The sequence below is a fragment of the Python bivittatus genome, unplaced genomic scaffold, assembly GCF_059951505.1.
Source record: "Python bivittatus isolate LINGU-HERP-01145 unplaced genomic scaffold, Pbiv_v1 ctg000410_np1212, whole genome shotgun sequence".
NCBI lineage: Eukaryota > Metazoa > Chordata > Lepidosauria > Squamata > Pythonidae > Python > Python bivittatus.
Genome location: NW_028277067.1, coordinates 11,311,686 through 11,323,856, shown reverse-complemented (window position 1 = coordinate 11,323,856; position 12,171 = coordinate 11,311,686). Strand labels below are relative to the sequence as shown.

Genomic DNA, 12,171 nt, shown 5'->3' with positions numbered 1-12,171 from the left:
TAGATCAGAGTGGTAAGCACTTCAAATGAATTACTCTAGTGACAAAAGCTGTGTCCTGAATATTATCAAAAGATTAAAAAAATGTAAAGCAGCCTACATGCTGGAAAACACATGCTGAAATTTTCCTATTTGCTATGTGTAGGATTTTGGAATTCATAGTTATTCTACATCTTCAGGAAATTGATTACATTTACTACCTTACTGAAAATTATTACAGTTTAATCCATTATTAATCCAAGTACTTCCCTTCAGTAAGTCCTACACATTTCAGTGGGGCTTATTATAGGCTAACCAGGTATACATACTCAGTACTCCAGAATTCAAAGTGCTTTATGTGCTATATCTAGTTACAGTTTTTACACAACTTTGTAAAGTAAAACAATATACAGTAATCACCTGTGATATTATAATGGGAAGACAGTTTGTCTAAGTCTATCATGACACCAGCAGGATTTGAGGTGAAGAATTCTTTATCCATTGCTCATATCACTTAGCCATTATGCACACTAATTCTCACTCTAGATATTTTCTGAAATTCGAACTCTCATAATTCGCCTATGAGGTTGATCAGCATTAATATTATTTCACTAATGGGGAACAGCAATTATTAAACACAATATTGCCCAAGACTGAAATTTCACGGAATCCAACTTGCAATTTCTCAAGACAGTCTGTATCTCAGGAATTATATACATTCATTTAATTCTCCAGCCCAGTCTTGGCAATGCTATAAGCTGATCAGTGGATTTCAGCATCAGGTGGAATATGAAAGGATATGTTTTAATTCAGTCTTTAATATTTGCATAGGCAATTTAATCACACACATATATTCTTAATACATCTGAATAGCTTAACGTCCTTCATAGAACCACTATCCCTTAGATGAACTTATGTATTTTGTTAAATTTATATCCCACTTTCCTTCAGGAATTCAAGGCAGTGCACATACCATTCTTTCTTTCAATTTTTCTCCGTAACAACTCTGTAAACTAGGTTGGACTGAGACAGAATAAATGGCCCAAAGTCATGCAGCTTCTACCTTTTCTCACACTGCAATCCTTTTATCAAATCTAGTATTAGCCACACAGTAACTGAAAGTTTCCTCTGCCATTTACACAAGATTTCCTAAAACTGGAATGTTATATACTTTCTCTGATGCTTGGATTTCCAAAGCTGAATTTATATTTTTCATTATTCTTCTATAAACTAAGTACTGATTGCTACAATAAAACACCCACTCCTGAGAAGTGAAAAATTAACTCTATTCGTTTTTTTTTCTTCGCAAACCTAAAGGTTTTTTTACTACTGAAAAAAATCTCCTTTTTTAACTAGATGAAACAGGTTGCAACTTCCTACTTCCTTCCCTTGACACTCTAAAATGATAAGAACTAAACAAGATTGCAACTTCATGTGCAGTTATCTTCTGAGTAAACATGCACAGGATTGCACTGCAAATGTCTATATGGTATAAGTCAACCTTCTGATTAGAGATATACCTCTGTTAATTGCCGAAAGCAGGGTGGGCAGCATCTGAGGGATCAGGGGCTACAACACTCTAAAGGAAGCCAACCAATGATGCTGTAAAATCACCAGATAGGACATAATCAAACCTTTTTGAACTTTGGGGGTTCAGGGGAGGCTTTAAAGGTAGATATGGGAGCAGACCTCTCAAAGGCAAGTTGCTCTCATTCCCTGTTAACCTCTCCCAGGCCAAAAATCACAGTCAAATTAAGCCATTTTGTCAATGAATCCCTCCAGCACAAACTTGGGGTGCTTGGATGCTGTAAATGGCCTACAAGTTGTCCACCTTTGACCTAAAGGAATAAGGAAGGAAGCTTTTCCCAATCTGTGAAGTTTTTTATATGGATCTGCTATGTCACATTTACGAAAGCCTAAAGCATGGGATCATCAGAACATATTCAGTAATGAAATAACATATATGAAACATGCATTGTCTGTCTGTCTGTCTGTCTGTCTGTCTATCTATCTATCTATCAAATTTATACGCTGCCCATCACACTATACAAGTGACTCTAGGCAGCTTATACAAAAAATGATAAAAACAATAAAAATTATCCCAAATAGAGTCTTTGATGTTAAAGCCTGGGTATAAATTTCTATTCCAGGAACTCCTGTTTCTAGGGTGTCTTTGATCCAACTCCTTCATACCTACTGTTCCATCTTGGTTGCATATCAGAGTAGGATTATTTTGGGAGTTCATTTTTAATGTTATTTCTGTGAACAGCAATGGGAACCCAGCATTCAGCTGTCCCTGAAATTCTTGGGCTAAGAACCAATTATATGTATGCAAAATCCATATATAATTTTTATCTTCACCATCCCTATCACTTGCTTCTATTTATAGCTTATTTTTACATTTACTTATTTGTTGCGTATACAAAAAATAACAGTATCTTACAGGTAAATCCACCAAAGATTTCTACAGATACCGAAACAGAATCATTATAGAATATATTTAACATATTTACATGAACATTTTTAGCGTGAAGAAGATACTTCGCCATTTGTTGAAGCTGCTATCATAGTTGTTGCAAACAAGTATAATTTTAACCTTTTTTACTGGACAACAGTGACCATAAACTAAAGCAAAGAAAATGATGTAAATTCTTCCTTTAAGCTTTATGTTGCAAATGTGCACACATTTACTAAGGAATATTGAATTGAATGGGATAATCTGAACAGATCCATAAAGGACAGCTTTATTTGTTGTACAGACAACAGATACTACCAACTTCAACAGAAGCTATACAGGATTACACAAACATCCATTAAAATATTTCACCCATTTTTTTTACAGAACCCTGAATATTCATATTCATTCTTAAGGTGCTCCACTTGAACTAATTCAGTGATTCTCAACTGGTGAGGCTCAGCAGTCCAGATAGGACATACATTTTTTATAAAACTTACCATAAATGAGCCATACGAGTAACAGAATACCTTTCAATAATACCTATAAATGTCCTTCTGAGACAAAATGGTCTTTTTAGCTTTATCATGAGACCCCCGCTCTTTGAAAAGACTGAAAGCCACAGGGTCACTTCATTATTCACTAATTTAGATAAAGATTTATCCCAGTTCAACAGAAAGTATCAGCATATAAACAAACAACACCCCCCCCGCCATGATTTATTTTAAAAATCCTTTTGTGGGTAACAAGATTTAAAACCATACCTATTTCTAACTTGACTAAAAAACATCCTAGGCTCCTGAAGCAGTTTCTTTTACTTCAGCTCCTAAAGTTTTATTCTGTTTAAGGTAGTTACTTCCAATCCTCTTATTAGGAATATTTGCTTGATGGGTTCACTTAACTTCCCCTCCCCTTGTTTTTTTTTACTCATTCATATTTGCCCTTCTCCCCCCTCCCCAATTCTATCCACTTCAATCTTTTCAGAGGGAGACAACCCCGCCCCTAACCTCCAAACATTTCTTAACATTTCTTAACATTCTTGAGTTCTTAAAACATCTCTGAGGTTGTTTTAATTAACTCTTTCCTTCACCAACAGAATTTTGCTGTCTTTTTAAAGAGACAAAATTGCAAATTTTCTCCAACTTTTTTTTTCTCCTTTAATAAATTTTCAGCTGAAAGCACTCCTGGCAAACACACACAGTCTTCTTTTTCTAAATCTATGCATATTCAAGTTGCAAATTAGAGCACACTTTCTTGGAAGAAAAAGTTCTTTTGAATCAATGGAACTTTTTAAAATTTAAGATTGAGTATAATTATTATAACCTAAAAGTTATTTCTAATATGCAAAACATTTACCCCCAAAGCATTTGGAAGCTAATTATGCTGGATGTATGATCTCAAAGTTGGCTTCTTTTGATGGATGACATGCAAATTTTAAACATGAGTAAAATAAAATTGTTTAACAAATACTTTCCAAGAACCAATTCAATAAAATGAACAAAGTTTTTGAAATCACTTCCAATATTGAGGAAGATAAATTTTTAAGATATGTATAAACACCTTTTTTTTTTTTTAACAATATTTGTATCTGATTCAATAAGCATTTAACCTAAGCAAAACTATCCTCCTCAGACAACCTGAAATTCTTGGCATTTTCTAATTCAGTCTTCTCCAACCAGCACTTTCTGGACCTATTGAACCAAAACTCCCAGAATTCCCTGCCAGCATGAACCATGCCAGAAGGGAATTCTGGGAATTACAGTTCAATGCATCTAGAAACAGTTTGAACAGGGTTCAAGAATATTAATCATGTTTCTTTTTTAATGAAATAAGCAGAGTGTGATTTATTTTATTCTGATAACTGAAAAGATATAGAAGGCTATTCCTAGAGTTTTCTTTTCTTAAAATACTGACAATCTTTATAGGTTTTGATAAGTGGAGGAAAACTTATCTCACTAGCCACATTATTGAGTTTATTCTAATCACATTTAATTAACTAGTTCCTGTTCTGGTTATCATTCCAAAGAGGAAAATCAAGTCCCAAGACAAGTTGAAAAACACACTCACACACACTTGAAACTCAACCACAACAATCCAGAAGAGTCAACATTCTATTTCTATAAGAAATAAATGTAAATTCTCTTGGGAGAAATTATTATAGTAACTTCATTACAATATTTGAGCACAATGTTGAAAATATATCAAGCAAATCTATAAATAAAATATTGGCATTCACAAAATGATATCATCTAAAATTTTTGGAAGATTTTAAAATCTTGAACATAACCATTATAACTACTGAGAAGGAGGATTTTTTTCAGTTCCATGAAGGTGAAAGTATGCTAACTAAAATTAGTCTGGGAAATCATTTGATTTCTTTGAAAAATTATCTCTTTCACATTTACAAGCGTTGAACACAATTCATTAGACACACAATTCTCCAACTGATTAATTTACATATGTTGGTTGATTTGAGCATTATGTAAGAATCAAAAGTTAGTCATCTCTCAGAATCATCTATAATCTATACAAACAATTTTTTTTAAAAAAGCAGCACTAAAGAGTAAAAGTTCCTTTTCTTCCTCCTCCTCCAGCTACCAATTCCTCCACAATGTTTCTTACACTTTTTTTATTGTAGAATTGGCTTCCTAAATATATTTCTCGTAGATGTCCTTTACCACCATAGGTACTCTATATATTAAGCTACAAAGGCTGTTTATAAACATTATTGTTCGCCCATTATACAAAATCCATGCTGCTGTTATAATAAATTAATCAAATTGACTTTGAGACTCTTCCAATGTCTCAGAAAACCTGATTTTTTTAGTCTTCCATCAATACATTCTATATGAGGTTTGAAAGTCCAAGAAGGATATGAATCAGAAAGAGTGCAAGAGCAGGAAATTGTGATGTCAATCATGCACAAAAAGAATCTTTTGAACTATATGAACAAGCAACTACCCTTTTTCCCCAAGTCTAAAAAAATAATCAGAATTTCTAATATAAATATACATTATGAATTTTGTGTTCACTTTCTAGGATTTATATGACCAAGGAGTAATTGCAACTTTTTTCCTAAAGGAAGAAGCTGTTTGCTATAACATACTTAGTGAAAGCTGCCAAAATAAAACTAGGCAAGCAATATGAGAAACAAAAGATCAGAAACGTATTAGATGCAGTAACACTACATAAAAATATACGTATCACAGAAATGCAAAGTATTCACAGAAACAAGTAGAAAGCCAGTATATTTTTTCATATCTGAAAAATGGGCCAGGAAATTCCCAATTTGCTCAGTTTTAACAAGAAAAAAATTAAAACCAAAAAGGTTGGTCTTTTTAAAAAAACCGATCACACAGAGAAGTCTTGTCATGTTGAAATTGCTATAATAAATAACATTGCAATTTAAGTCACAGAACTTTATACTTTCAGTGCTTAATGAAGGGTAATAATGTCTATCTGTATTTAATTGTTTCTTTAATGCATCCAAAGTAATTTGGGATGAAAAGAAATAAACAAGCAGATCAGCAGAGGCTTTTTAAAATGTGTTTGTTTTTCAAACAGTTTTGTTCTGGAGTGGAAAATAAAAATGTAAATACACTCTTCTTGCAACTTAGCTTTGTTTGCAGCAGTTTGGCATTTTTTTTAACATATTTTATCTTCTCTGTTACATTTCAACATGGATAAGTTCAAAGAAAATAAACAACTGGATTACCTTTGCTTTTTAGGGACTGAGTGTTCAATCTCGAGTTGTTTCCCATGTAACTCCACTTTGCCTAAAAACACAAGTGTGCTTTTTAAAAAAAAAAGTGTACTGTAAAAGAAAAGTGGACACCCAATGCTCATGTATAACTCAACTTCTACTCCTCCCCCCGCTTCGTGTTTTAATTCAACTTGGGGGTGTGGGATTCAGCTGCATTTTGCCATAAAAACTCCTGCCTGACATTTTTACCCTTTCTCCTCTTAATTAAAAAATTAAAATGGATTTTGAATGGAGAATCTCTGATGAAAGAAACCCAATGAGGTTTTTCCAAGGGCCACATTTAACTCATTTTCATATATACATTCCAAGATCTGGTTCACCAGGGAAAGGAAGAAAACAGGAATGGTAAGGCCTGTTCTGATGGTTTGTTCCAGCCCAACTTGCTTGGCTTTCAGGAGAATTCATACCATCTTTCAATTTTTTTTTTAAAGATAAATTAAAACAATATTCTGTTGAGAAGAAAGTGACATGAAAAAGGCACAGAATTCTGATGTGGTCTTTTAAATGGGGAGCAAAACATCTGGTCTCAGCAAAAGTCAACATTAGGTTTGCTCTGCTAGTTCCCTCTGTTTCTCTGTCTCAATCTCTAAACAGCATGGCGACCTTCAGGCTAATACACCCATCACATGCCCCAGGAAACCCCTGTTTAAATCAAAATGGCCAAAGTCCAACACCTCCCCCCCTTTTTCCCCACTACCCTCTTCCCACCCCTGAAGTACCACACACACTCAACCTGCAAAAATACAGCACTGGATTGCTTGATAAGTCCCAAATGGCCCTGAAAGAAGAACAACTGAGCGGGGCAGCAGTGATCCCAGAGAAGATATTAAAGTGATGGAGGGTTTTGTTTATTTGTTAAGAGATGACTAATTTGGAGGGGAGAAATAAAGATGGGGGGGCTTCCTGAAGGGGAAAAAAAATCTCACCCATTCCCCTGCATGCAGACACATGGAATATTAATTCAAGGTTTGCCAAATGAGATTTTGTTTAAAGGAAAGGCCTGTTTTATGCAATGTGGTAGCAGAAGAAGAATAGGGGTACTCCATTAAGTGAGGAGGACATTTTGGCTGGATAATAAAAACAAGAGCCCTCTAGAAAGCCAATGGAAGTTGATAGGAAATTCTAGGCCCAACAAGTTAAAGACACTCGCCACCTAGTTAACGACTCGAGGAGAAAAGTGGGAGGGGGAAATCGAAGGGGTGCCCCCCTCCCAGTGGTTGAGGGGAAAATACGAAACGAAAGTAACTTTCATTGATGACTACAGAGAGGTAAAGAAAGAAAGGGCGGAAGCGCGAGTACGAGCAAAGTGTGGCTGCCTGGTCGCATCTTTGTACACCACGTTTTACGAGTCTTTGCACACACAAAAAAGAAGAACCGGCCCGCTAACATTTGGGGTTCTGGGTAATAGTGTGCATTTTATAAAATTATGCGGGTTTGCTTCCTTTTTGCAAAGCAAGTGCTTATTCCAAAATCTCACGGCTGCCAAAGGAGAAGGGGGAAAAGAGATGAAAAAGAGAGCGCGAGCGAGCGATAAATCCATTGGCTTACCAGAAAAAGTTTCGATGGCTTTCATAGCCCATTGCTCATCTGGGCAGTCGACAAAGGCGTAGCCAGATTTCACCAAGAACTGGCCAGAGAAGGATATTTTGTGGTCGTTGAAGACTTTCTCCAGATCCGCCGGAGTCACGTTCTCGTTGAGGTTTCCAATATACAGCTTGTTCATGGCTGATGCGTTTTGCACAAAATGTTGGGTAGGTCCAAAACGGGAGTGAGTCACGGGAGGTGGGAGGGAGAGAAGAAGAAAATAACTCGCAGACACCGGGTGGGGAAAGAGGGAGACGACTCTCCGGCTTTCCGAAACTTTTAACAATCGCTTTATATTTTAAAAAGTTTCTTATTCTATGTTGGGGGCCTAGCAAAGTAGGAAAAACCGGCTGTTTTGCCTATGGGAAGGAAAGGGGGAGGGGGATAATCTAAGAGGAAAGAGGGGGGAATGTTTTGCAGAATCAATGGGGCCGGTCGATTTGGATGCAAGTTCGTATGGCGGGCTTGGGAAAATGGCTCTTTTTTTTCCAGTGGCCCCCCAACTCCTTTTGAGTCGCAACTCATGTGTGTCACACACGCACACCGAGAGAAAGAGGCAAAGGACGTCTCCGAGTGTGAGGCAGGACTTAGCGCCGCCCCTAAATAAAATCGACCTGGAAAAATGAGTGAAAATGTTTGCAAGAGGAAGCCACGTGGTGGAGCCAAAAAAAGGGGCGGGGCACCCTCTACAACATAGAATACTCCTGTTCCGCGGCATGGTATCTCTTCTCGAAATTGCTGAGTTTTTTATTTACGATTTCCGTCGGCTCGCCTCCCGCGAAGAGAAGTCTTTCCGCTTTTTCCAACCGAGCGCATTTCTTCTCCGAAGCGCAGCCGGAGGACGCCAACTCCTTGTTTCCCCTCCCTGCCAGGAGGACCGCAGCCCAGCCCCCATCGCAGTCCCCCTCCTCCTGTTTTCCTGGCCTGCTCTCCCCCCCCTCCCCCCCAGCCTCTTTGAATGAGATTTTCTGGGTGTAAACTTAAATCGACGTGAGTGCTACTTCCCTGGAAAGGAAAGACCACGGACTGGGGGTGGAGGAGGAAGGTGATGCTCAGTGTGGGGGCGCACCAGACCTGGACTTTCAGACGCTGTTTTTCAGCCTTGGGATCACGTTAGGGAGATGAGATGAAAAGGAGTCAGGGCTGGCCCAATGCAATCGTGGGAATGGGTGGCGCGCGACGAAGGGGTTTGCGAAGGCGGACCTCCATCAACGTGAATTGAGAGACGTGAATCTTCGAAACTAAAACCAGAATACCTGAACTTGCGCTGTATGAGAAAAGGAGAGTTCGAGTCCCGAAACTGCTCTTTATTTACGCGTGTCACCACCTTAGTGCTGACCAGAAGGGAAGGCAGAAGAGCGTTTCGACTCTTGCAGCGGGTAGTTGCCAACGCGTATGCAGCTTCTGCGCGACAGCAAACCAGAAGAGACGCGGTCTGGAAGTTATTTCCGCACCGGCACGCCACGGTGCTCCTTCGCAACCACAACGGCGATTTCTTACGTACTGTACCGCCTTTTTCACAATCGAGGGCGGCTTGGCTAGGGGACCCCTTTCGCCTCAAATGCCGAAGCTTAAAAGGGGAGGAGAGATGGGAGTTCTTGCTCTCCCACTCCTCTCACCGGAATGGATGAAAAAACGCTAGACTCGCCATAACGCCTTGCTCCCTTCCGACTCTGGCTCAGCCTTACGACTGCCCTATTTTCCTGCACCTTAAATTTCTAGGGCGGGATGGCAGATTGGTTGGTTTCTTGCTTCATCAACTCTTTACTCCCCCACCTAACAATACAAATACTTTAAAACGAAGGGGGGAGGACAGGAAAGGAGGGGCCCGGGGCTTGCGAGGCAGGCGCGCAGACACTGGGTTCCACGAGTGGATATCAGCGAGGAGCTCTTGAAATTAATTATATATTTCTCCACCAACCAAAAGGGCGGCGGTGGGAAGCCGCTTCCGCTTAACCCTTGTCTCGCGCGAGGCAACATGTGCACCCTGTCTCCTCCACCCCACCCCCTCGAAGCGCCCATCCATGTGCCTTCTTCGCGGGAGGAAACGAGTCCAGCTCTTGAAAGACGCGCTGTGGCTGGCACGGAAGGGGGAGGGCCGCGGAAGGCCGTCCTATTGATTGATCCGCGAGACGGAGGGGGAAGAAAGTCTCGCGCTCCGAAAAGCGTTTGAGTTGAGCTTTAAATCTCCCTTTCGCGGTCCCGTCGTGTAGCACGCCTGTCCAGAAGCGTCCGATTTTGTGCAATGGTCCAAGTGCCTTTTAAGACCGCCGCTTAGCGCCGCGGCACAATAACTTGCGAAGAAAGTCCCGCGAATTCATTGGGGCTTTCTTCTTCCTAGGCAGGTATAAAAATCGCGCGGCAAACCCTTCCCGTCCCGCTTTGGCGAGCTGAAGGAAACCGACAAAACCCGAGCAGCACAAGGACGCTTTTCTGAATAGGGAGCGGGGGACAAAGGGGAAGATGGTGGATGCAGCCCTCCCAGCCGCCTACCCCACCCCCAGCCTCACTTTTAGTGCTCTTCCATCTTCCCAAGGAGGAGGGGATGGAATGAAAGGGTTAGTCACGGCAATAGCTAAGTTGCCTCTGAAGAGGCGCCAACTGTCCCTCAGCAACGTGGGTCCCTGCCATTATCAGGCAGAGATGGAAATCTTTAAAGCATGCCAGTCACAACCCACCAATCCAGAGACTGGCAGGGGGAGGGGCGGGGAAGGGAAATGGCAAGCGGGGGATGGGGAGCTCGAATCGTCGGAATGTGGTGGCCCTTTAAATGGCTGCCGTGCGAGCGTCAGCGTGCATGCCCCCTTCCAAAAAAATCGGCTGGAGTAAAACTATTTCATTTGGATCCTTGATTTGCACACGGGTTATGAATGGAAGACCTTGAGTCCTGGTCTTTACCGCAATGAGGTTGCTGAAGGTTTTGGTTTGTTTTTTTTAAAGCAAAACATGACTTTAACCAAAAATCGCATTACAGCTATGGACGGTGAAAGGTGGGCAAGAGAGATCGATTTTCCTAATTGAACTGGAAATTTGATCTGCAGAAAACAGCAGTCCTGAAATTCCGTTCTGCTTTTAGAAATAAGAAGTAGGGCTCCTAAAATGGTAGCGATCAGGGGCTTTGATCTTTTTAAGCCTTCCGGAGAGATTGGATGAATAAAATTCATAGTAATAAGGATCTAGACAAGGATAATCCTTTAAAGTTACTTTTTTTTTTCTAGCGTTGAGATCTACAAATGAATTCGAACTTTTTAGCAAATGTGATTGTAATTTAGTAAGCCCTCCTTTGATTAGTTAAAAAAATAAGATTTTGCCATTGTTAAGCTTTTTTTGTTAGAAGTTATTGTCTGATTCATGGATGTTTTTCTGTCAAGTAATACTGGTAAACTACATTATAACAATTTAGCAACTCCCCTAAAAATTATATCCTTAATTTCACTTCAGAAATATCAAATTATGCAAAAACTAACAAGTGTTTACAGGAATATTTAAAACGAACAACTTCCTAAAAAAAAAGCCTGAAAGTACTTTAAAATCATTTTTAATTGCACACAAACATATTGGAATATCATCTTTGAACCAATTTCCCAAACCAATTTTCCTTCTTGATAAAAATCTTAAAATAGTTATCTCTGACACATTGTTTCTTCCCTTGAAGTGCAGTTGCTTGCAATTAAGAGAAGTTTTATCTGCATGCCTTTTAGTCTTTTAAACTGAATAATCAAGGTGTCCTGAGTAGCATTTGTAAAACACACATTATTGTTTTGTTAAGACACTAGATTTTAAATTTGTGCATGCAAAAATGGCACACACGTAAAATTTCATAATTCCAAAAACTTATAAATGTTAATGCTGCATTTAACTTTTTCAAAATGTAATTGTTTTAACCTTAAAAAATGTGTGACTACACTGTGTGCCTTATAAACATGACAGTGCTTTTATTATGAAGTTAGCAAATAATCTTAAATTTATTTTATTTGTTTTCATATGTAGTCCTCTGTGTCTGGCTTTGTGTGCGTGTGTGTGTGTGTGTGAGAGAGAGAGAGATACTGTACGAAGTAGGAATATTGCTTATGCCACAACACATTTATTAGTCTTTAAAATGCCAAAAGGCTTTGCTCTTTTTCCAATTAAAAATTAAGTCTTGAGTGAAAAAGATTCAGTAGATGCATAGTACTTTCAGTAGATATAGCTAAATAATTAGACTGGAAGAACTTGCAAAATCATTTTTAAGAATGGGAGAATCTGCCTATATTCAGTCATTGCAAAAAGAACTGACAAGAATTTAACATTTGATGATTACATTTTATCAAGATTAGGTTACCCTTTCTCTTTTCTCTTCCCTTTTTCCTTTTTTCCTTTCTCAAAATTAAAATATTGTCTCTAATCAAAGCAG

General features: G+C 38.9%; 1 protein-coding gene across 1 annotated transcript in view; it reads right to left on the bottom strand.

The window, feature by feature from the left end:
• IGF2BP1 (insulin like growth factor 2 mRNA binding protein 1) overlaps nt 1–8,223 on the bottom strand; it is a 66,413-nt gene extending 58,190 nt beyond the window's left edge. The window contains exons 1-2 of the mRNA XM_007428918.3: nt 7,743–8,223; nt 6,147–6,207 (exon numbers count right to left, since the gene is read on the bottom strand). Coding sequence (XP_007428980.1) covers nt 6,147–6,207; nt 7,743–7,917 — 236 coding nt within the window. The 5' untranslated portion in view covers nt 7,918–8,223. The remainder of the gene's footprint in view (nt 1–6,146; nt 6,208–7,742) is intronic.
• Nucleotides 8,224–12,171: the final 3,948 nt, after the last annotated feature.